The sequence below is a fragment of the Trichechus manatus genome, unplaced genomic scaffold (genome assembly GCF_000243295.1).
Source record: "Trichechus manatus latirostris isolate Lorelei unplaced genomic scaffold, TriManLat1.0 scaffold00076, whole genome shotgun sequence".
Lineage (NCBI taxonomy): Eukaryota > Metazoa > Chordata > Mammalia > Sirenia > Trichechidae > Trichechus > Trichechus manatus.
In genome coordinates, this window is record NW_004444012.1 from 12,706,095 (window position 1) to 12,730,908 (window position 24,814).

The 24,814-nt window shown below is 39.7% G+C and overlaps 1 protein-coding gene and 1 non-coding gene across 10 annotated transcripts in view; both read right to left on the reverse strand.

Moving 5' to 3' along the window:
• Positions 1-24,814, reverse strand: part of SPG11 (SPG11 vesicle trafficking associated, spatacsin) — a 74,265-nt gene that overhangs the window by 32,815 nt on the left and 16,636 nt on the right. For 8 of the 9 annotated variants that reach the window (XM_023735236.1, XM_023735237.1, XM_004380705.2 and 5 more), the window contains 9 exons: positions 20,593-20,748; positions 20,003-20,178; positions 18,748-18,924; positions 17,782-17,853; positions 15,840-15,967; positions 15,326-15,498; positions 14,384-14,597; positions 5,760-5,963; positions 3,328-3,434 (listed from right to left, as the gene is read on the reverse strand). In XM_023735236.1, the coding sequence (XP_023591004.1) occupies positions 3,328-3,434; positions 5,760-5,963; positions 14,384-14,597; positions 15,326-15,498; positions 15,840-15,967; positions 17,782-17,853; positions 18,748-18,924; positions 20,003-20,178; positions 20,593-20,748 (1,407 nt within the window). The remainder of the gene's footprint in view (positions 1-3,327; positions 3,435-5,759; positions 5,964-14,383; positions 14,598-15,325; positions 15,499-15,839; positions 15,968-17,781; positions 17,854-18,747; positions 18,925-20,002; positions 20,179-20,592; positions 20,749-24,814) is intronic. The other variant, XM_023735232.1, reaches the window with a different exon arrangement.
• LOC111821312 (U6 spliceosomal RNA) lies at positions 11,269-11,373 on the reverse strand. Its single transcript, XR_002824760.1, has one exon. It is a non-coding gene; the product is annotated as a U6 spliceosomal RNA (small nuclear RNA).

The window sequence follows — 24,814 nt, forward strand, 5'->3', positions numbered from 1 at the left end:
TGATCCTGATTACCAAGAGGAAATTGGATTGATATTACATAATGGAGGTAAAGAAGAATATGTCTGGAATGCAAGGGTCTGGGCCACCCCACCTGGCAACGAACCACGACCAGCTGAAGTGCTTGCTGAGAGCAAAGGGAATATGGAATGGGTGTTGGAAGAAGGTAGTTCTAAATACCAGTTACAACCACGTGACCAGCTACAGAAACGAGGGCTGTAATTGTTTATTTCTGCCTTATATGTGTGCATCAAATAATTTTGTTTTCTTCATTTATAAAATATAACACGTAAACAGGGCTAGCGTGTTTTCGGTTTTACATGTGTTAGTTGTATTATGTTAGGTGCAAGTATGACTTTATAATTGTCTTTATTCAGAGATTATGTATGGTGTAAGGAGATGAGTACAGGTGCCAAGTTGACAAGGGTTGGACTGTGATCGTTAAGGTTGTGTGTCAACTTGGCTGGGCCATGATTCTCAGTGGTTTGGCAGTGACGATGTCATTTGGCAGTTCTATAATGATGTGATCACCTCCATGACGAGATTTGATATAATGTGATCACCTCCATGATGTGATCTGCTGTGAGTAGCCAGTCAGTGGAAAGGGAGTTCCCTTGGGGTGTGGCCTGTATCCAACATAAGCGAAATTTCTGGTAAAGCTCATGGGCTTTTCTCACACTGGGCTCTGCAGCTGGCTTCTGTTCGTCCGACCTCTGGTTCTTGGGACTTCAGCTAGCAGCTTACCCGCCATCCTGCCTGCCGACCTTGGGATGCGTTGGTCTTCGCAGCCCGTGAGCCAGGCTTGCTGCCTGACTTGCCGATCTTGAGTTCGCCACCCCCTGTGGCTACGGAATCTAGAAGCCTCCAGCCTAACTCACATTCCAGCTTCTACAGTCACATGAGCCACTTCCTTAGTATAAATCTCTCTCTACATATATTTATATGCTTTACTGGTTTTGCTTCTCTAGAGAACCCAGCCTAAGACAAAGCCCTTTGATGAGTACTGTCATGTTATGGAACAGACAATACATTGCACAAAATGCCAGATCACTTACCTAAAAAAAAAAGAAAAAAAAAATTGGTTCTTGTTCATATGCTACCTCCTGAAATGTCTAACTGTTGACCAATTCTTTTTGGTACAGTGACTCTATATATTCCTTCCATCTTCTTTTGATGCTTCCTGAGTCATTCAATATTTTGCCCAGAGAATCCTTCAATATTGCAACTAGAGGCTTGAATTTTTCCTTCAGTTCTTTCAGCTTGAGAAATGTTGAGCATGTTCTTCCCTCTTGGTTTTCTAACTCCAGCTCTCTGCACACTTTATTATAATACTTTACTTTGTCTTCTCGAGCTGCCCTTTGAAATCTTCAGTTCTTTTACTTCATCATTTCTTCCACTCACTTTAGCTACTCTATGTTCAAGCGCAAGTTTGAGTCTCTTCTGACATCCATTTTGGTCTTTTCTTTTGTTGCTGTTTTTTTAATGACTTTTTGCTTTCTTCATGTATGACGTGCTTGACATCATTCTACAACTCATTAGCGTTCGATGTGTCAAATCTATTCTTGAGATGGTCTCTAAATTCAGGTGGGATATACTCAAGGTCGTACTTAGGTTGTCATGGACTTGTTTCATTTTCTTCAGTTTCAACTTCAACTTTCCTATGAGCAACTGATGGTCTGTTTCGCAGGTGGTCCCTGGCCTTGTTCTGATGGATAATATTGAGCTTCTCCAGCGTCTCTTTTCCACAGGTGTAGCTGATTTAATTCTTGTGTTATTTCATTCAGCGAGGTCCATGTATATAGTTGTCGTCTATGTTGTTGAAAAAAGGTCATTTCCAATGAAGAAGTCATTGGTTTTGCAAAATTCTATCATGTGATCTCTGGCATTGTTTCTATCACCCAGGCCATATTTTCCAACTTCTGATCCTTCTTTGTTTCCAACTTCTACATTCCAATCACTAGTAATTATCAATGCATCTCGATTGCATGTTTGATCCATTTCAGACTGCAGAAGTTGGTAAAAAGTCTTCAATTTCTTCATCTTTGGCATTAGTGGTTGGTACGTAAATGTGAACAGTTGTATTAACTGGCATATGGGTATTATTTTAACACTGATAGCACTGTACTTCAGGACAGATCTTGAATTTTTTTTTATGATGAATGCAAAACCGTTCAATTGGTCATTCCCAGCATAGTAGACCGTATGATTGTACAATTCAAAATGGCCAATACCAGTGCATTTTAGGTCACTAATGCCTAGGATATCGATCTTCAAGTGTTCCATTTCATTTTTGACAACTTCCAATTTGATTCATGCTTTGTGCATTCTCCAGTTATTAATGGACATTTGCAGCTGTTTCTTCCCATTTTGAGTTGTGTCACATCAGCAAAGGAAGGTCCCAACAGCTTTACTCCATCTACATCATTAAGATCGACTCTACTTTTAGGAGGCAGCTCTTCCGCAGTCATATTTTGAGTGCCTTCCAACCTGAGGGGCTCATCTTCCAACACTATACTATACAATGTTCCGCTGCTATTCATAAGGTTTTCAGTCGTCAATTTTTTGAGAAGTAGATCGCCAGGTCCTTCTTCCCAGTTTGTCTTAGTCTGAAAGCTCCACTGAAACCTGTCCACCATGGGTGACCCTGCTGGCATTTGAAATACCAGTGGCATAGCTTCTAGCATCACAGCAACATGCCAGCCCCCACAGTACAACAAACTGACAGACAAGTGGTTGCCTGTAAAGATTACAGCCTATGAAACCCTGTGGGGCCGTTCTACTCTGTTCTATAGGGTTGCTACGGATCAGAATTGACTCAGTGGCACACAACAACAACAGCAATAAGAAATGCAAATTAAAATAGTAATTAGATGCCATGTTATCATCTATGCCAAACAATCACCCCCCACACTGTATGTTTCTTTTCACTCCATCTGGAGCTCCTTACGAAAGACTCAGAGCAGACACGTGGAAGACAGGCTATTTCTTCATGAGGTGTCAGTCTGCCAGAGAGCAGGAATTCAACTGTGATAAACGGGTGGACAGGAGAAATCCAAAGAGAACAGAGCAGGAGGCAGAGGTGGGAGAGGAGACATAACCACATAAGCTCTCTACTCCACATCTGGCTTTTCTTGGCTGGGAACGAGCTAACATTTTTGGTCTTCTGCACAAAACTAATCTGCTTCTTAAATAATGTGAGCCTAGCTTATAATCAGATATTCGACTAAAGCCATATGATTTATTTAAAGGGTTCACAAGTTAAATACCATTCAACAGACCAGTTATTTATCCAAAGAAAAGTTTTTGTGTGTAATACAGTACACCCATACCTGTTAAATTACTGGAAACTTGTCGACACTGAACTAAAAATTCAAACCAGGGGTGAGCTTCATGTAATTCTTTTTTTTCCAAAAAGGGACAATTTGAAGGACTAAGTCTGTATATAAAACAAAAAATAAACTGATTAACATACAGAATACGACAGACAGTTATAACCACATTTGCTCAGGTGATAACTAGCATAAGAAAATGGAGCCTTGGAATTAAAAAGTACATATAATACAAAATACTCCCACTCTTGTGTTGTGTTTTACATATTCCTTGTGATATGGAAATAGAGAAAATTTTACAGAGATATTACTTAAAATGTATTTACTACCAAGATGCCTAACCTTCTAAAACCATGATGAAATTTTACCAACTCTGTATAAGATTAATGAATATCTTGCATTTTAAGATACTTTGTATTTTACAGCAAGGACTTTATAGCACTTTCAAACTTAAAAGAGGTTTTAAAAAACTTCTATACAACTATAGAGGCTAGGACTGAGCAGTTATGGCTCAGAATAGGTCCTCTGAAAATATGGTTTTTAAATCTGTTCTCTTACCAGTAGCTTTGGGGAAAGCATTCTGTGTCTAAGTAAGCCTCAATGATGTGAGCCAGAAATATAGCCTTTGTTCCAACTCCTCGTCTTCACTATACAAAATAAAATGTTCTCTATCAGTGAGTGAATGTGGGCTGTAGAATCAAACAGAAGAATTAAATCTGGCCCTGACACTTATCAGCTGTGTGCCTTAAGCAAGAGACAGTTGATCCTCATTATTCACAGATTCTGTATTTGTGAATTTGCCTACTCACTAACATTTATTTGTAATCCCAAAATCAATACTTGTTGTGATCATAGTCATTAGTGGATACGCAGAGCGGTGAAAAGCTGAGTCACCCAAGGCATGTGTTCCCAGCTGAGGTTGAACAAGATGAAGCTCTGCCTTCTTGTTTCAGCCCTCAGACTGTAAACAAGTGTTCTTTTTGCAGTGTATCTTGTGCCAGATTTTTTGCATTTTTGTGCTTTTTGTTGGTGATTTCATTGTTTAAAATGGCCCCTAAGCATAGTGCTAAAGCACTGTCTGGTGTTCCTAACTATAAGAAGGCTGTGAGGTGCCTTACAGAGAAAATGTGTGTATTAGATAAGTTTCCTTCAAGCATGAGTTAGAGTGTTGCTGGCTGTGCATTCAAGTTAATGAATCAACAATATACATTAAATAAGGTGTCTTTAAATAGAAACACACATAAAACATAGTCACGTACTGATCAGTTGATTAAAATGTTGTGACCAGAGGATCTCAGGAACTTAACCCAGTATTTATTTTAGGAGCAGTGCTTCCATATTCGCTAATTCACTGTTCACAGCAACCTTATAGAACTTAACTACACAAATAATGAGAATCAGCTACACTTAGTCTCTCTTGAAGCCTCAGTGTGCTCATCTGTGAAATGGAGATGGAGATGTAAAATCCCATAGCATTTCTGTAAAGACTAAATTGAGATAAGGCATGTAAAGCACTTCAGCTCAGTGCCAGGAACACTGTAAGCACTCATACACAGGGGTGGGGTGGGGGTGGAACCCAAGTCGATTGCAACTTATCGCTAACTTTTAGGACAGAGTAGAACTGCCCCATAGGGTTTCCAAGGAGCGAATCGTGGATTCGAACTGCCAGCCTTTTGTTTAGGAGCTGTAGCTTGCCATAGCTCTTAACCACTGTGCCACCAGGGCCCCCATATATTAGAGACTACTGTTATTATTATTATTACTGACCCAATAGCAGTCACCACTGGTCTCAGATAGGATTCTGCAGGTTGATACTAGGTAGATATATATTGATGTTTATATATATAAAATTTATACTATATCTAAAACAATTTGTAAACCAAAACCAAATTCATTGCCATTGAGTCGATTCTGACTCGTAGCGACCCTATAGGACAGAGTAGAACTGCCCCACATAGTTTCCAAGGAGTGGCTGGTGCATTCAAACTGCTGACCTTTTGGTTAGCAGCCGAGCTCTTAACCACTGCACCACCAGGGCTCCAAAACAACTTGTAGGGGCTATGAAATCAAAGTAGTTTACACTCTCCTGATAATGAAAGTGATCAAAGGACTCCAACTGAACCTTTAGAATTCTCTTCTCTTTTAAACTTTCAAAGCACTTCTTTCATTTTATTCTGTTCTCTAGTTATTTAAAAGGTTAACATCGATGTTACAGGATTAACATTAACTGAAAACCATGTCATAAGCATTTAGCTGAACACAGCTTTCAACTAAAAGAGGTACGAAGTGTGAGGGCGGGGAAGACTACTTCAAAAAGATCCGTATTTCTCATATGGATGCTTACTATTTTCCTAAAAGTCCCATTCAAAAGTAGTCTGGAAAGAGGAAATGTGCAAAACTTGTTCAAGGATAACTCAGTTCTCAATACTCACTTGTAAAAGTCGAGGTAGACATAAAGAAGATGCTGCAGATTGTGTTCCAAACAATAGAGAATGAAGTGAGAATGGAAATCCCAACCTTCTTTGGTCCTGTAGTTTTGAACGGGGAGGGTGTTTTGCATCACACCCCCAATACGGCTCAGTCTTAGGAGGAAGAGGTCAAAGTCTCCCAGTTCCGATGCAAGAAAAACTCCATTCCTGTTGGGCAGATATAAGGAACGGTACGTTAAGAAGTTGCTGGTTCAGAGCAGACCAAATCATCTCCATTGTGTACAGCTCAACTACTTAAAAATCAGTGTTTACAAACGAAGGCTTCCAATTCTCACTCTACAGACAGGTTCTTACACATGCATTTTGCTAGTTTCCAACAAAGGTTTCTAAACCCTTGGAGTATTTAAAAGTAGTAATAAGAATCTTAAGCTATCTTCAATATTTCAACACCCTTAACTAAGCTATCTATATTTCTTTGTTTTTGATTGGAACTGTACAACTCAGTAAGGAAACAGTAGTTAGCTCCTGAAGCTAGATACTCTGAGAACTGAAAAATTCACCAAAATATCCAAACAAAATCATTAAGAAACTAAAGCATAATAATTCAAATAGACCAACTATAAAAACGAATAGAACCTCACATTTAAATTAATACTTTTTAATTATTTTCTTTTTACTGTTAAATAAATCACATATACCATACAAAAGGGTATACAAAATATATACGTAGGGTTTAAAGAAACACCATGTAACTGCCATCCACATTAAAAAAAACAGAACATTATACCCTTTGTGTATCTCTCAAGGAGCTCTGGTAGCATGGTGGTTAAAGCATTTGGCTGCTAACCAAAAGGTCAGCGGTTCAAACCCACCTGCTGCTCTGTCAGAGAAACGGGGCAGTCTGCTTCTGTAAAGACTTAAACAAACTTGGAAACCCTGTGGGGTAGTTCTACTCTGTCCTACAGGGTACCTATGAGTTGGAATTGACTCAACGGCAATGGGTTTTTTTTTTGGGGTGTATTCCTCCCCCACTCCATGTCCTTCACTTCCCCTAGAGGTAACTGAGTTTTGTGATAATCATTCCCTTACTTTTATTTAGTTTTATCACCCATGTATATAACCCCAAACAATATACTGTTTGGTTTCGCCTACTTGGACTTCATACATAAATGGAATATTCTGGATATATTGTTCTTTGCCTTGTTTCTTCTGCTCAACACTGTGTAATTATCCATGTTGACACGTGGCTACAGGTCGTTCACTTTCATCATTATTTAGTATTCCACTGTATGATAAACTACATTTTATTTATCCATTCTACTTTTGGTTGTTCCTAGATTTTTAGTGAAATAAATCTGCATTCCATGATTATTAATGAGGAAGAACATCTTTTCATACATTCATTGGCCATTTGTGTCTCTTTGATGAAACGTCTATTTGTGCTAGGTATCTTTCCTCTCCAGATACAAGCTCCACTCCTCACCACCCTGCTGTCCCTGGAGGTTCACCTCTACGAGCTGCACCAGGAGACCCCAGCACCCTCAGGCTCCTTGTGGGGATCAGGGAAAAGGGAGGATAGGGTGTTTATCCCCTGGCTCTCTATGCTGGGTTACCCCAGGCTGGCTGACACCCTCCATTTAGGGTCCTAACTCTCCCCTTGCCCCTTCAGGCCTGTTTAAGAAGGTGTGACCTACTCCCAAGGTCACGAAGATGTTCTCCTATAACATCGTCCAAAAGCTTTACAGTTTTACATTTCATGTTTAGGTTTTCAAATCTACTGTACCTGGAATTGATTTTGCACATGATACAAGGTAGGAGGTCCAATTTCATTTCCTGCCCCCGTATCTATTCAATTACCCACTCCTCTTTTATTGAAAAGACCATTCTTTCCCCTCTTCTGCAGTGCCATCTTTGTCAAATATAAACTGAGCACACATGTATAACCCAAAAAAACCCCACTGCTGTTGAGTCAATTCTGACTCATAGTGACCCTATGAGACAGAGTAGAACTGCCCCATAGGGTTTCCAAGGCAGTAAATCTTTATGGAAGCAGTCTGCAGACTGCCACATCTTTCTCCTGCAGAGAGGCTGGTGGGTTTGAACTGCCGACTTTTTGGTTGGCAGCTGAGTGCTTTAACCACTGCACCACCAGGGCTCCCTCACACATGTATATGTCTGTTAGTATGCTCATTCTTCTGTTCTCCTGGTCTATTTGTCTATCCCCTGCACCAATAACTCCCACTGTCTTAATTATTATAGCTTTAAAATAAGCTTTGATATCCAGTAGGTAACTTCTTCTTTCTCAGGGCTATTCTTGATCCTTTGCATTTCCATATATATCTTTAGAATCAGCCTGTCAAAATCCATAAAAAATCTGCTGGAATTTTTATTGAGATTGTGCTGTATCTAAAGATCAATAGATATCTTTTTCTTTGGGAAGAATTGATAGCAGGCATTCTTGTCTTGTTCTAATTCTCAAAGAGAATGCTTGTGATGTTTCATTATTAAGTATGATGTGATGTTTCATTATTAAGTATGATGTTGGCTGGAAGAATTTTTTTAGACACCCCTTTTCAAGTTAAAGGAGTTCCCATCTATTCTTAGTGGGCTAAGAGTTATCATAAATGGATTTGAATTTATCAAATACATTTTCTGCATCTATCAGGATAGTATAATTTTCTTCCTTTAATCTGTTCATGTAGATTTTATTAATTCATTAATTTCATAACTTATGTTAAACCATATATTAGCTTTTAAACAACCAAATACTAAGCATAATATTTTGTAACGTACTATAAACTTTTAGTAAACAAGAAGACCATTTAGTGCAATAGAGACAACAGTGGATAGAAAGGGGTTATCACCGCCTGCCGTGGCCCCGTGGGGATTGGCCCAAACCCCAGGCCCCTCCCACCAGCTTGGGACACTCCCCCCGCCGACCACCACAGCCCTGCTGCAGCCCCCAGCCCTGTTCACGCTGCAGACAAACGACCCATCTCCACCTCTTCCCCCCGCTGCTGGACCTGCCCTGCTGTACCATAGCTGAATGCTGGCCCTGCACACCCGGACAAGGTGGTGAGAACTATCGTGCCCACAGATGCCCTGCACACCTGGACAAGGTGGTGAGAATTATCGTGCCCACAGATGAGCAAGCAACAGAGCATGCCCGGCCCACCCACCCAGACATAACCAAACAAAAAAGCAGGATGAAACAAACAAACCTAAATTAATAAAGAAAATAATACCTGAATGTCTCTCTTGGAGACAGCAGACAATATCAAAACAAAAAAACAGGACAAGATGGCTCCAGTGAGCGACCATACTAAAGCACCAGCTGACCTTCTGGCAGAAGAAGAAAAGGCAGTATAACTACCTGGTAGGGAATTCAAAAGTCTAATATTTCGGGCTCTCCAAGAAATTAGGACGAAAGAAATTAAGGAAAATGCAGACAAAATCATGGAAAATACAGACAAAACCCAACCAAAACAGCCAAAATCAAGGAAAACACAGACAAAGCAATAGAGGAATTCAGAAAAATAATACAAGAACAAAATATCAAAATAAATAAACAATTAGAAATCATACAAAACAGCAATTAGAAATCCAAAACAAAAACAAAATTTCAGAAATGGACAACACAACAGAAGGTTTTAGGAACAAATTTGCAAACAATGGAAGACGGAATAGTGAAACTGAAGACAAATCCATGGATGCCACTTTGAGGAAAAATCAGATAAGAATGAAGAAAAATGAAGAAAACCTAAGAACTATGTGGGATACAATAAACAGCAAAAATTTGCACGATTGGAGTTCCAAAACGGGGAGAAAATAGAAAACAGAGCAGATCATTGAAGATTTGCCGACAGAAAACATCTTTAGTATCATGAAAGATGAAAAGCTGACCATCCAAGAAGCTCAACGAAACCCATATAAGATAGACTTCAAGAAGAAAGTCACCAAGACATGTAATTACACTCACCAAAGATGAAGAAAGAATCCTGAGAGCAGCTCGAGAAAAACGAAAAATCACATACAAAGGGAACACAATAAGACTAAACTCTGATTACCTGGCAGAAACCATGCAGGCAAGAAGGCAACAGAAGGGTATATATAAAACCTTGAAAGAAAAAAACTGCCAACCAAGAATAACATATCCTGCAAAACTCTCTCTCAAATATGATAGCAAAATTAGCATATTTCCAGATAAACAAAAATTAAAAGAATTTGTAAATACCAGACCAAACTTACAAGAACTATTAGATGGAGTCTTTTGGTTGGAGAACCAACAACATCAGACAACAACCTGTATCTAGAACACAGGTCAGTGTCAGCCAAATACCGACCTAGGTAATGAACTCTCAAGGATAAAACAAAACTAAAAGATTCAAAACAGGGAACTAGAAACATCAGTCTGTAAATGACAACATCAGAACAATAAAAGGGAGACTAGACAGCGTAGGCATAGAACTTTCAAATGGAGAGAAAGTCAAGACAATATCAAGTAATAAAGGACTGGTTCAAACTTAGGAAGATAAGCATAAACTTCAAGGTAACCACAAAGAAAGTTAACAAACGTACTCATCAAAATAAAGAAGAAAAACAAAGTCTCAGTAAACAAAATCTACAATAACAAAAGAAATGAAAAAAAAATCACAAACAAAAGGAACTCAGCACAGGAAAGTTTAAGAAGAACAAAGTATATGTCGGCGTCACCAAAAAAAAAAAACCCAAACTACAAAAGGACAGCAAAAACTCACACCTATTGATAATCACACTGAATATAAATGGCTTAAATGAACCTGTAAAGAAAAAAAGGGTGGCAGATAGATAAAAAAAAAAAACCAGCAATATGCTACCTACAAGAGACACACCCTAAACACAAAGACATGAATATATTAAAAATCGAAGAATGAAAAAATACACGAAGCAAATAGCAATCAAAAAAGAACAAGAGTGGCAATATTACTCTCAGATAAAATAGAAAGGGAAAATTCACCATAAAAGACAAGGAAGGACATTATGTAATGATTAAAGAGACAATCTACCATGAGGACATAACCATAATAAATATCTATGCACCCAATGACAGGGCTCCAAAATACATAAAACAAACTAACAGCATGAAAAAGAGAAACTGACAATTCCACAACAATAGAAGACTTCAACACACCACTCTTGGTAAAGGACAGAACATCTAGAAAGAAATTCAGCAAAGATACAGAAGATCTAAAGGCCACAAATGACCATCTTGATCTCACAGATATATACAGAACACTCCATCCAAAAGCAGCAAAGTATACATTCTCTTCCAATGCACATGGAACATTCCCCAGAATAGACCACATCTTAGGCCACAAAGCAACCCTCAACAAAATCCAAAACACTGAGATAATACAAAGCATCTTCTCTGATCACTACGCCATAAAAACAGACATTAATAACAGGAAGAGCAAGGAAAAAAATAAAAAACATGGAAACTGATTAACATCTTGCTTAAAATCCACCGGGTAATATAAGAAAGGAACGCTTCACAAATTTGCGTGTCATCCTTGCACAGAGGCCATAGCTAATCTTCTCTGTATTGCTCATAATTTTAGTATATGTGCTGCTGAAGCCTATTCCCAAGAAAGGTAATCCAACCAAATGTGGAAATTATCGAGCAATATATTAATATCACATGTAAGCCAAATTTTGCTTAAGAGCACTCAAAAGCAGCTGCAACAGTGTATCGACAGGGAACTGCCAGAAATTCAAGCTGGATTTAGAAGAGGACGTGGAACCAGGAGTATCATTGCTGATGTCAGATGGATCCTGGCTGAAAGCAGAGAATATGATGTTTAACTGTGTTCTATTGACTATGCTAAGGCATTTGACTGTGTGCATCATAACAAATTATGGATAACATTGCAGAGAATGGGAATTCTGGAACACTTAATTGTGCTCATGAGGAACCTGTACATGGATCAAGAAGCAGTCGTTCGAACAGAACAAGGGGATACTGCATGGTTTAAAGTCAGGAAAGGTGTGCGTCACGGATGTATCCTTTCTCCACACCTATTCAATCTGTATGCTGAGCAAACAGTCAGAGAAGCTGGACTATATGAAGAAGAACGGGGCATCAGGATTGGAGGAAGACGCATTAACCACCTGCGATATGCAGATGACACAACCTTGCTTGCTGAAAGTGAAGAGGACTTGAAGCACTTACTGATGAAGATCAAAGACTACAGCCTTCAGTATGCATTACGCCTCAATGTAAAGAAAACAAAAATCCTCACACTGGACCAATAAGCAACATTATGATAGAGAAAAAATTGAGGCTGTCAAGGATTTCATTTTACTTGGATCCACAATCAACACTCATGGAAGTAACAGTAAAAAAATCAAAAGACACATTGCAGTGGGCAAATGGGCTGCAAAAGGCTTCTATAAAGTGTTGAAAAGCAAAGATGTCACCTTGAGGACTAAAGTGCGCCTGATCCAAGCCATGGTGTTTTCAATCGCCTCACATGCATGTGAAAGCTGGACAATGAATAAGGATGAATGAAGAAGAATTGACACTTTGAATTGTGGTGTTGGCAAAGAATATTGAATATATCATGGGCTGCCAGAAGAATGAACAAATCTGTCTTAGAAGAAGTACAACCCGAATGCTCCTTAGAAGCAAGGATGGCGAGACTATGTCTCACCTACTTTGGACATGGTATCAGGAGGGATCAGTCCCTGCAGAAGGACATTACACTTGGCAAAGTAGAGGGTCAGTGAAAAAGAGGAAGACCCTCAACGAAATGAACTGACACAGTGGCTGCAACAATGGGCTCAAGCATAACAGTGATTGTGAGGATGGTGCAGGACCGGGCGATGTTTCATTCTGCTGTGCATGGGGTCACTATGAGTCAACCGACTCAACGGCACCTAACAACAACAATAGAAGAAATCAAAGATGAAATTAAAAAATTACTAGAATCAAATGAGAATGAAAACACATCATACCAAAACCTTTGGGACACAGCAAAGGCAGTGCTCAGAGGTCAATTTATAGCAACAAGCACACACATCAAAAAAGAAGAAAGGGGCAAAAGAAAGTCAGGGGTTAAAGGATTCAAGTCTATAACCAACTGGCCTGAGTAAAGCCTTAACTTTTCTGACTCTCACTCTCCACATCTTGAAGTTGGATAGGACAGTACAGTTATACTTCTCCAGTAAGTATAAATATAAAATATACATGTGAAGTAAGTTTAAGCAACTTAAAAATTAACATACCTGGTATTAACTTTCCTAACACTATTTCGAGAGCTTAAAAATCAGTTGCCATGTTGTTGATTCCAGCTCAAGGTGACCCTATGTGTATCAGAGTAAAATTGTACTCTATAGGGTTTTCAATGGCTGATTTTTTGGGAGTAGATCACCAAGGCCTTTCTTTCCACATGCCTCTGGGTGGACTCGAACCTCCAACCTTTTGGTTAGCAGCCAAGTGCTTTAGTCGTCTACACCACCCAGGGACTCCTTTAGGAAGATATATTAAGCTGACTCCTATAAAATTACTGATATTCAACCATTTTGCCCTAAACAAATGACAACTTCATACAGTTTAACCTAACAGAATTGAATTAAAAGTTTAAAATCTTCACGTATCACTTCAAGAGCTATTTCTCATATTTTTTAATTTAGCAGTCCTCTTTATTTCAGGAAATCCCTGAGTGGTGTAAACAGTTAACATGTCTGGATTCTAACTGAAAGATTGGAAGATCAGGTCCACTCAGAGGCACCTCAGAAGAAAGGCCTGGCCATCTATTTTTGAAAAATCAGCCATTAAAAACCCTATGGAGCACAGTTCTATTCTGACACACATGAGGTCACCATGAGTTGGAAACGACTTGATGGCAACTGGTTACTGGTTTAAATTTCAAAGCCACAAGCATATGAGTACAATGATGATACCGAAAAGAGGGGCGGATGACTACAGGATACTGAGGTATCTTCATCTGAGCTCTTGCCACTGATTTCTTGTAGCCCTCCTTCCTCACAGTTTAACATTTCTACATCAAAGCACATAAAATGTTTCGGGAAGAACCTATATATAGAATTTGAGAGCCTGTTCACAACCATATGATGTTTAATATGTATGATTTTAACATCTCAGTCTACAATCCAAAAACTAAACCAAACCCATTGCCATTTAGTCAATTCCAACTCACAGTGACCCTATAGGACAGAGCAGAAGTGCCCCAGCAGGTTTCCAAGGAGTGGCTGGTGGATTTGAACTGCCAACCTTCTGGTTAGCAACCGAGCTCTTAACCATGGTCACCACCAGGGCTCCCAGTCTACGATACGAAACCAATAACCCAACCTGCTGCCTTCGAGTTGATTCCAATTCATAGCAACCCTATAGGACAGACTAGAACTGCCACGTATGCTATCCAAGAAGCGGCTGGTGGATTCGTACTGCCAACCTTTTGGTTGGCAGCCGAGCTCCTAACCAGTCTACAATAGCGCCCTTTAAATTAAAATAACATGAAACAATGCTCACTGGATTTACGGCATTTCAAAGGAAAAACTACACCATTATTTTTTATTGCTCTTCCTTTTACTCTGCCCGCTGGGGCTTAGTTTCACAATCACAATACCTGGCCAGCTTATCTAAAATTTTATTCCTCATGTAGCTGTTGCAGCAAGTATTCTGATCAATCACATCAACAGTCAGAGGGGGCCATCTGTTCTGCTGAAGTGAAGCGTAACTATCCTGGGTCTGAAACTCTCTGATCCACAAGCTAATGCTTAACCAATCATGACGAGCTGTGAGGTGTCTCCAGAGGGCTTCAGCAGAATAAGATCTGTAGTCTACATGAAGAACAAAAACATTTTAAAATAGCAAAAAATTATGATTATTGACATGTAAGTCAATACCAACTACTGAGTAAATACAACAATCTGGATGTAAATACTTATATAATATATGGATTATTCAGACCCTCTGCTTCTTTGACTATTTCCCTCGTTCATTTTATAGAAATTGGCCAGAGGAAGAGCTAAGTGTTGCTTCTCAATACTACAATGGTCAAAATGAAAACTGGCAATTAGCTGTACATTTTCATTTCTCGTCTTCAGTCTTCTTCCCTTTTTTTCCCTTACTAGAAATAAAACTTTGGATGTATCAGTAAACATGAACTGAACTTTCTGTGACTGTGGGATTTATCACCGTCAGTTACTCCCCAGAGCCCTGATGTGATACAGACCCCCAGTATATACAATGAGAAACCCAAAGACTATTTAGAAAAACAAAGGATGTCACTTTAAAGCTGGGATGAAAAAACTTAGCCTTGAAATTCAATTCACTGCTCAGCCAACTGAGCCATATCTTTTTTCTTTCACTATCACATTATAAATCCTTCACCAAAACCTTGAGATAGGAAAGACATCTTAATGCAGCGACCTATATTTTAAAGCAACGGAACATTTTCCTCCCCAAAAAGGAATTCTAAAATGTAGACACACCAAAATATTCAAATATCAATACTTAATTTAATCCACATTCAATGCACTCAAATTTCAGGTTCTCTCACACTTGCCTTCTGTACTTATCCTGGGAAGAAGGACGGATTCTTGCGTTAGTCGATCCCACCACTGAGCCCAATTCAACACAATTCTATGATCCTGTTTGTTAAATTCGTCTTTATGGTATTTCAGGACTGAGTCCAAAACAGATTTGTGCTTGGAAAAATCTTGTTCCTTTATCCAATACCTAAAACAGTGATATAATTTTTTTTTTTTTTTTAATTTGAGGGGAAAATATCTTTCCTTTTTATCTACTTAAGAACTTCTACTCTTTTGTGGGGCACATGATTCCATACTCTTAATTTTGCATTTAATATCCTAAAACTATATATCTGATTTTGAAAATATTGAAACAACAGGAAATTCTTGAGTCCCTTCTGTATGACAGCATATTTAGATACAAGTTTTCTGTTCATGGGGAATATAAGCTCAGTTCCACACAAGAAACCCATGCTCACAAATGATTACAAACTAAACACTCTCTAGAATATGCTTCCCAGATTATCAAAAAAGGGCTAATGAGACTACCTGGGAAAGGACTGGATCTGTGGATTTTCTTGGAACTGTCCCGAATAAAACTTCTCAACTTGATGCACAAAGTCTATAGTTCTTTTTTCATTTTCAGAAATGTAATTTTTCTCTTTTAAAATTTCAACCTTGAATAAAAAATAAAGCGGTCAACTCACAAAGATCAAGCATATTTGCAAAACAAATCTCGAGATTAAATACCATATAAGAAATATATTCTGCATTAGAGAAATGCAAATTAGAACAACAATGAGATACCATCTCACCCCAACAAGGCTAGCATTAATCCAAAAAACACAAAATAATAAATGCTGGAGAGGTTATGGAGAGACTGGAACACTTATACACTGCTGGTGGGAATGTAAAATGGTACAACCACTTTGGAAATCGATTTGCGCTTCCTTAAAAAGCTAGAAACAGAAGTACCATACAATCCAGCTATCCCACTCCTTGGAATATATCCTAGAGAAATAAGAGCCATCACACGAACAGATATATGCACACCCATGTTCACTGTAGCACTGTTCACAATAGCAAAAAGATGTAAACAACCTAGGTGCCCATCAACGGACAAATGGATAAACAAATTATGGTATATTCACACAATGGAATACTATGCAACGATAAAGAACGATGATCTGTGAAACATAACATGGAGGAATCTGGAAGGCATTATGCTGAGTGAATTTAGTCAGTCACAAAAGGACAAATACTGCATAAGACCACTGTTATAAGAACTCAAGAAAAGGTTTAAACACAGAAGAAAACATTCTTTGATGGTTACGAGGGTGGGGAGGGAGGAAGAGGGGTATTTCACTATCTGGATAGTAGACAAGAATTATCTTTGGTGAAGGGAAGGACAGCACACACTATAGGGGAAGTCAGCAAAACAGGACTAAACCAAAGCTAATTAGTTTCCTGAATACAACCAAACACTTCCAGGGACAGAGTAGCAGGGGCAGGGGTCTGGGGGGCCATAGTTTTCAGGCGACAACTAGGTCAATTGGCATAACAGAGTTTATTAAGAACATATTCTGCATCCCACTTTGGTGAGCGGTGTCTGGGGTCTTAAAAGCTAGCAAGCAGCCATCTAAGATGCAGCAACTGGTCCCAACCCACCTGGAGTAAAGGATAATGAAGAACACCAAAGACACAAGGAAAGTATTAGCCCAAGAGACAGAAAGGGCCAAATTCATCAGCCTGAGACCAGAAGAACTAGATGGTGCCCAGCTACCACCAATGACTGTCCTGACAGGGAACACAACAGACAGTCCCTGTTGGAGCAGGAGAAAAGTGGGGTGCAGAACTCAAATTCACATAAAAAGACCAGACTTCATGGTTTGATCGAGTGAAGGGACCCTGGAAGACATGGCCTCGGACTCTCTGTTAGCCCAAAACTAAAACCATTCCCAAGGCAAAGACAAAGATTAGACTGGACTATGGCGCATAAAATGATACTCGTGAAGTGTGTGCTTCTTAGCTCAAGTAGATACATGCGACTAAATGGGCAGCTCCTGTTCACAGGCTGGATGAGAAGGCAGAGAGGGTCAGTAGCTGGTTGAATGGACGTGGGAAATCCGGGGTGGAAAAGAAGAGTGTGCTGTCACAGTATAGGGAGAGCAACTAGGGTTACCTAACAATGTATGTATAAATTTTTGTATGAGAGACTAACTTGAATTGTAAACTTTTACTTAAAGCACAACAATAACGGTGAAATAGTAATAATCAAATAGACCTTGAACCAGTTTAAAAAAAAAATGTATTTTGAATTTTTGGGCTAATACATACATACACACAAATTTTACTTTGCTGCAAATGTAAAATAATTATTAAAAAATACTTTTATTTATTAAATACTGGTTAAATATTAAAACAATTCAGTCTGAGGTGTCACCAAGCTTTTCCTATAGAAGATAAACTATGCAGTCTCACCTTTACCTACCAGAAAGTCCCGTATATTTTTGTCAGTTGTAAAGAAGCATATCTTGAGCAACTGGTCTTTTACATCAAAACCCTATAAATACACAGAGAAAACCAAAAAATCTTATATTTTGTAAGGAACTTGAACATATATAGATACTTTAACAATTCTTCAATATTTTGTTGGATACAGAAGTACTCTATTATAGATATGCATCCTGTTAGAATCCCACAGCTTTTCTGCTCTTGCAGACACTCATTTTCCTACACTTTTTATCATACGCATTTACTGCCTATCCTAAAGTCCTTAAGCATTTTGCCGAAGGGCAGACACAGCACGCAGAACAATTTAAGGTAAATGCCAAGCTACCACAGGACCAAAACTACAGGAACCTGCTATAATGACTCACTTGGAAACAAAGGTCAATACAACAAGCCCTTACACAGCTCCAGTCCTTTGCATTTACAGGAAGTTATCAAGGGAAAGACTCCAACCATGCAGACTGGGGCCAGATCTCAGCTTAGTTCAAAAGCCTGACCTCTAGGACTGCCTCTTCACAAATGAATTAAAACCATGGCACATGAAGCCTCAGTAAAAGCACCAAACACTGGAAAGATCAGGTGAAGATGTAAGGGGTCACATGAACAATACAGAATGTGCCCTCAACAAACAATGAGGTCCTGTGCATGCTTGGACAAGTGTCTGCTCTGAGAAGCTCCCTCCTCTTACCAAAGTCCAAGTCGAGCTGAGAGCAGATGATGGGCACCTCATTTAAAATTTTCTTCAAGAAAGTTTTTAGTACCGAAGAATGTTTCTCTGTATCATTAACATTCTTATTATTGCCTAGTAAAGGCTACACAAATTAGTCTGTGACACAGCTATGAATACAAATCAATTTTTCTATTAACCAGAAACTGTATTAAATACACAGACAGCTTCTCTTGCATTAGAGACTTCAGCATCAGTTAAATGGATTACGCCACTCACCATATTCTTCAAAAGCTCGGAGGCTTCCTTTATGTTGTTCTTTTTTAAACTGTCAAAGACTAAATCTAGGCCTATTTTAATCAGCTCCTCGAGTCTTTGAGCAGAATGGCTGTTAATCCTGAGGAAGGTTTGTGCCTCTGGTATTTTGTTGTTTAAAATGGCATTGGCAATAACTTCCTAAGAAAAAGAAGAAAAATGTTTGCCTTTATTAAGCTCCTTTTTACTTCCCTATTATGGTTACTACCATGGTACCTATTCATTTGATCATGAACACGGCGCAGAACAGGCAACATTTCATTTTGTTAAATCTACGACTAGATTTCAGACTAGACAAAGGGGATGTGAAGCTGACTAAACCACAGGCCTTCCTCTCCAGCAGCTCGCAGTCTAGGAGACACACAAGGAAAGCACCGATCACAGTACTGGGTGACATGGGCTGTAACAAACCTGTTCCCAGGGTGCTAGGGAGGAGGGTCTAGGGGGAGAGAGAGACCGAGAGGGAAGGACAGGTGTTCCAAAAAGAAGGAATACTATATGCAGAGGCACAAAGGTAAGAAACAGCATCAAGCCTCCGGGGAACTCAAAGTTATTCAACCTAACTGGAGAAGAAGCTAGTGAGGGTAGAAGAAGAAAAGACTGGTTAAGCTATCTTGGCCTCTGTGTTTCCAACGCCAATACTCTCCACACGGATGCAGGAATTCTTCTGGTTCCCCGTCGGAGGGCAGCACATTTTGACTACACTAACCTCCACTATGAAAAAAAGGCAAGCAAATGAGCACAGAAAGTCAGGCTGATTTCACTGGCAAGATGTCTTAACTACCATCAGAGACAGGACTCAAATCAAACATGCTTTCAAGTAATAACGTCATACGATCAGATAGTTCCCTAAAATCTCATCAGCAGCAGCAATTCTATGCACACGTCAGGCAGAATGCATGAGTCCAAAGCGCCAGGCCCCAGTCTGTGAGGGAGTATTACCAAGGGATCCCCATTCCACATGGGGTTGGATTTTTGTCATTGGATTCAAGTGGGCAGATCTGGCATTAACAAGGAATCTATTTGTGTTCTGAATTAAATAAACAGAGCTTGTTGACATAAATTTGAAGTTGTGTCCAGAGATGCCAAAACATATAAAACCCTTGCCAAAGACTTAGAACCACAAGTGTATAGATTCTAAAAAATTCTGTTTCTTCTATTGTTTTCTCAAATCCACTGAATCTGGCAAACAAAAGAAGTGATAATTACTCATATTTACCTCAAAGCTGAGTTTCTCCCATATATCGCTCTCCTTTACTTTGGGGACATTTTCATTTACATCATATTCATCCAAAGCATCCGTTTGCTTCCAAGGAAATTTTATCATGAAGGTTCGAAGCTCATTTATGTAGCTGGTCAAAATGTTCACTCCTTTCTGCAGATGTTCATCTAGCTCTGAGGAAAACACCAATGGGCCATTTTCATATACAGAAAGAAAGAGAGAGAGGTAGAGAAAGAATACCATGAGCTGTTATACTTGTAAAGAATTCTGGAAAATGTCAAAATTTACACTCAGCATTTTCAAACTTCTAACAATAAGTGTTTGACCTTTTTTCTATTTATGAGTTATCTCTGTGTTTTAAGATGACTTGTTTCAATTCATCCTCTTCACTATGACAAGCCCTGGGTCTTTCTTTTCTTTCTTTCCCATGGTCAGAACCCATCTGACTTGCTCCACAGCACACTGGCTTCTGCCTGACTTCAGCAAACGGCGCTCGCCTGGCTGGTACTCTCATACAGTACGACCACCAACAGCTCTGTCCTGACACAGGAATGGTACAATGTCCCCCTTCTTGCTGCTATTCTTACCTTCAGTGTGAACAAAAAGCTCTTTTATTTGTTTGTTAAGGAAAGACAGTGTAAGATTAAGCAGTTGTTCTGAAAAGTGTTTGCTTTGGGTCTCAGAATCACTTTCTCTAATTGCTGAGCAAAGTAAATCCAATGCTGGTGTTAGTTCTTCCACATCTGAGAAAGTATTAAAAAAAAAATTAACATGAAGAATACCAGGTTACTCCCAAAAAATTAATGCATCGAAAAATACTACATTGCAATATTTTAAAATATAAAATAAGAACCAATGACTTATTTTCAAAAAGCTCGCAAAACTCATTAAGTCTTATACCCACAAACTTCACAGTGGTTCTACTTAGTATTACTATTAACTCTCATTTTACTGACCATCTACTATACATATCTTAAGTATTGTGCTTAGGGTTTATCTTAGTCATCTAGTGCTGCTGTAACAGAAATACCACAAGTGGATGGCTTTAACAAAGAGAAGTTTATTCTCTCACAGTCCAGTAGGCTACAAGTCCAAATTCAGGGCATCAGCTCCAGGGAAATGCTTTCTCTATCAATTCTGGAGGAAGGTCCGTGTCATCAATCTTCCCTCGGTCTGGGAACTTCTCTGTGCAGGAACCTCAGGTCCAAAGGATACACTCTGCTCCCAGCACTGCTTTGTTGGTGGTATGAGGTTCCCATGTGTCTCTGCTAGCTTCTCTCTTTTTAATCTCAAAAGAGATTGGCTTAAAACACTATCCAATCTTGTATAACTGCCGCTAATCCATCTTATTACATCATAGTGATAGGGTTTACAACACATCAGGAAATTACATCAGATTACAAAATGGCAGACAATCATACAATACTGGGAATCATGACCCAGCCAAGTCGACAGATATTTTGGGGGGACACAAACCAATCTATGACAGTGTTTATAAATGTTATTTGTTTCTTTCAACAACCCAAGAGGTAGGTGTCATGTCCTTTTTATAGGTGAGGAAACTGCAGTTCAGAGAGGATAACTAACTTACCCAAGCTAATTTCCCAACAATCTTCAACAATTCTCTCTGTATTCTGTGTTATCCTCCCCTGTTCTGAAACTCCAATCACTTGTAGGTTATTCCTCTTGATAGAGTCCGACATATTTCTTAGGGTTTCTTCATTTTTTTAAATTCTTTTATCTGATTTTTCCTCAAATAAGTTGGTGTCAAGTGCTTTATCTTCAATCTCACTAATTCTGACTTCCATTGTCTCAATTCTGCTCCTATGACTTTCTACTGAGTTGTCTAATTCTGAAATTTTATTGTTACTCTTTTGGATTTCTGATTGCTGTCTCTCTATGGATTCTTGCAGCCTGTTAAATGTGTCATTATGGTCTTGTATAACCTTCTTAAGTTCCTCTATTGATTTGTCTGTATGTTCCTTGGCTTGTTCTGTGTTTTGCCTGATCTCCTTCCTGATCTCTGGAAGAGCTCTGTATATTAATCTTTTGAATTCTATCTCCAGTACTTCCAAGAAGTCTCTTTCTCTGGAAGGCTTCTTGATTCGTTTTGGGCGCTTGCTGAAGCCATTATGGTCTGCGTCTTTATGTGATTTGACATGGACTGTTGTCTCTGAGTCATCAATAAATGATTATATTCATTTATTGTTTGTTTGCTTACTGTGTCCTAGCTTGTTTTGTTTTGATATGCCCAAATAGGCTGGTCGTGTGAGCTAGTTTGATTATTGGCATCTCTGAAGCTCTCATGTCCTGTCACCAGGTGGTCAGAGCTGTTACTAGGTGTATGAGCCCAGGAGTCCATTTACTTTTCTTGTATGGATTCAGCTCGGGTGTCCAGGTAGTTGGTCACCAAGTGTGTGGTGCAGACTCTCTCTCACCTACAGTCCTAGACAGGCAAGGGTGACTGGAGCAGGCACAGGTATCTGGCTGCAGTAGGGGGTCATGCACTGAGCAAGGCAAGGGGCTGACTGCTGCCCCTGAGTGTCTGGGAGAAAGTACGTCCCTGTTCCCTAGAGCGTGTTGGTGGGTGGGATTTGCAGCTGGACTATGGGCACCCAATGTCATTGGCTGTAAGGACTAGGAGGCACCAGTTATTCTTGGATCCCTGTTACGGGTGGCTAGGTGGTGTGGGTGGACCCACCCGTCCTGAGGCCCCTGACGTGGGTAGGTGAGGACCCTGCTTAATGGGCAGGACAGTATCAAATGTCAAGAATATGCCACTCCCCCTTACAGGTGAAACAGCTGAAAATAGGCTTCAGGTATATACCCTGTTGTACTGTGCTAATGAGGGCCTACACTGTTGAAATGGGCCCACACAGGTCTATGCAGGGGTGAAAAGCATTCAAAGTCCATGGGCCGCTTATGCCGGTGCCTAGGCCGAGGGGCTGTGCCTTCCCTGAGTTCCCGGTTTAGGGGAACTGGCAGATAATTTCTTCCTATTTGTCAATCTGTTCCCTCTCCAAAGCTCAGGGCACGTGACGGGTCCTACTTCCGGCCCAGGGGCGCGGTAATCACTGAAGTTGGACCAGGACCTGGTGCAAAGCGGGGAGGGGTCAGGTAAATGGGAGAGAGGTTCTTTCCAAAGAGGGTGTTTTTTTGATCTGTGCAGTAGGTTAGATGCATGTACTTATCTTTTGCCAACTGAACATTGCTTTTTGCTGGTTCTGGAGGCTTGAGCAGACTCTCTGTCACTCGGTCTCTCCTGCAGTGGAAAACGTGTCCCAAGCACCTCTGGCTGCCTCACCGCGCACGCCAGCCGATCCAGCCTGCAGCATGCCGATGCTGGCCAGGTCAGGTCTGGGCAACTCCTCACTGCTTCTGAACTGTCTCCCCCTCCCCCTGCCACTCAGTCCAATTCCTCAACTTTGCGTTTGATGTTCAGGGCTCCTAGAATGTCATATATAATTGACTCACTTGTTTTTTCAGGTCTTTGTTGTAACAAGGACCACAGGAAGCGTCTGACTACTCTGCCATCTTGGCCCTGCCTCCTACCCAAGCTAATTTGGAAAGTAAATGGCAGAGCAAAATTTGAACTTAAGTCTGTCTGATTCCAAAACTGTTCTTTCAAACATGCAGGTGAAAGCAAGGAGTGTGGACTCCTGAATCTCAGCACTGGCCTTACCTCTAGAACTGGGTCTGTATGAGTGAGAATGATGAGAAAATGTTTTCCCTCCTGGGAAAGCAGGAAAAGTTATCTACTCTCCTGCTTCTTTCCAGATCCATCCCTACCCACCCTTAGAGCAGAGGAGTGCAGACAAGAGTGGAGTGAAAAGAAGTCACTGACCACCGAAGAACAGCAGTGAATAACGACCATACAGTTGCTGATAGAGCCCTTCTTAACACCACAAACCCAACCTTTCTCTATAAATTCAAGCACATTACAACAAAATCTGAGCGTAAAAAACTGCCAATCCAAAAGAGGGAGACCAAACTCTGCACTCAAAGCAAGAGAACATTTTAAAAAAAGAAAACTTTCAAATTCATGTTCCCAGTGAGAGCCAAGAGGACACGTCATCAAAGGAAAAGAGCAGGTTATCATTTTCTCCACATCACTAGAATCCTAACCGTTAGAACTTTTCTGGGGGACAATTAGTCAAAGCGTTAAAGAATACAAACTGTGCATACTCTTTGACCTGCAAATTCCACATCTAGAAATGCACTCCAAGTAAGTAATTGTACACAGATTACACACACACACACACACACACACGGCGTTAACAGCACATTGATAGTGATAATAAAAACTGGAATCAATCTAAAAATCTAATAGGAGTTTGGTTAGGTAAATTTATGACACAATGAAATTCTATGCCTCCACAAAAAGTGTATCAACTAGTAACAAAAGATGTATATATTATCATATGAGAAAAAGCAGATTATAAAACCGTAGGTACAGAGGAAAACACACTTTATTGCTCAACCTCTCTAAGGGGAGGATTTGCATGGCTACTTGGTCCAAGAATAAAAGTTAGGCTTCCTATTTATTAAAAAAAAAAAAAAAAAATCCAAAATCTCAAAAAGAAGTTTTGGTAATATAGCAAAAAAGTGGAAGAATCAGGCTAGAAATTCTCATAACAAGTCTCAATCCGCAGCTCAGCCAGCCACATATCAATATACATATCAGGCAGTTGCAAGGATGGCAATACATAGTCCAAATGAATTTTATTCTCTTGCCTCTTTGAAAGATTCTCTCTTCCTTGCATACTAAAAATGCAAAGTACAGGATATGAACAATAAATACCCCACTTA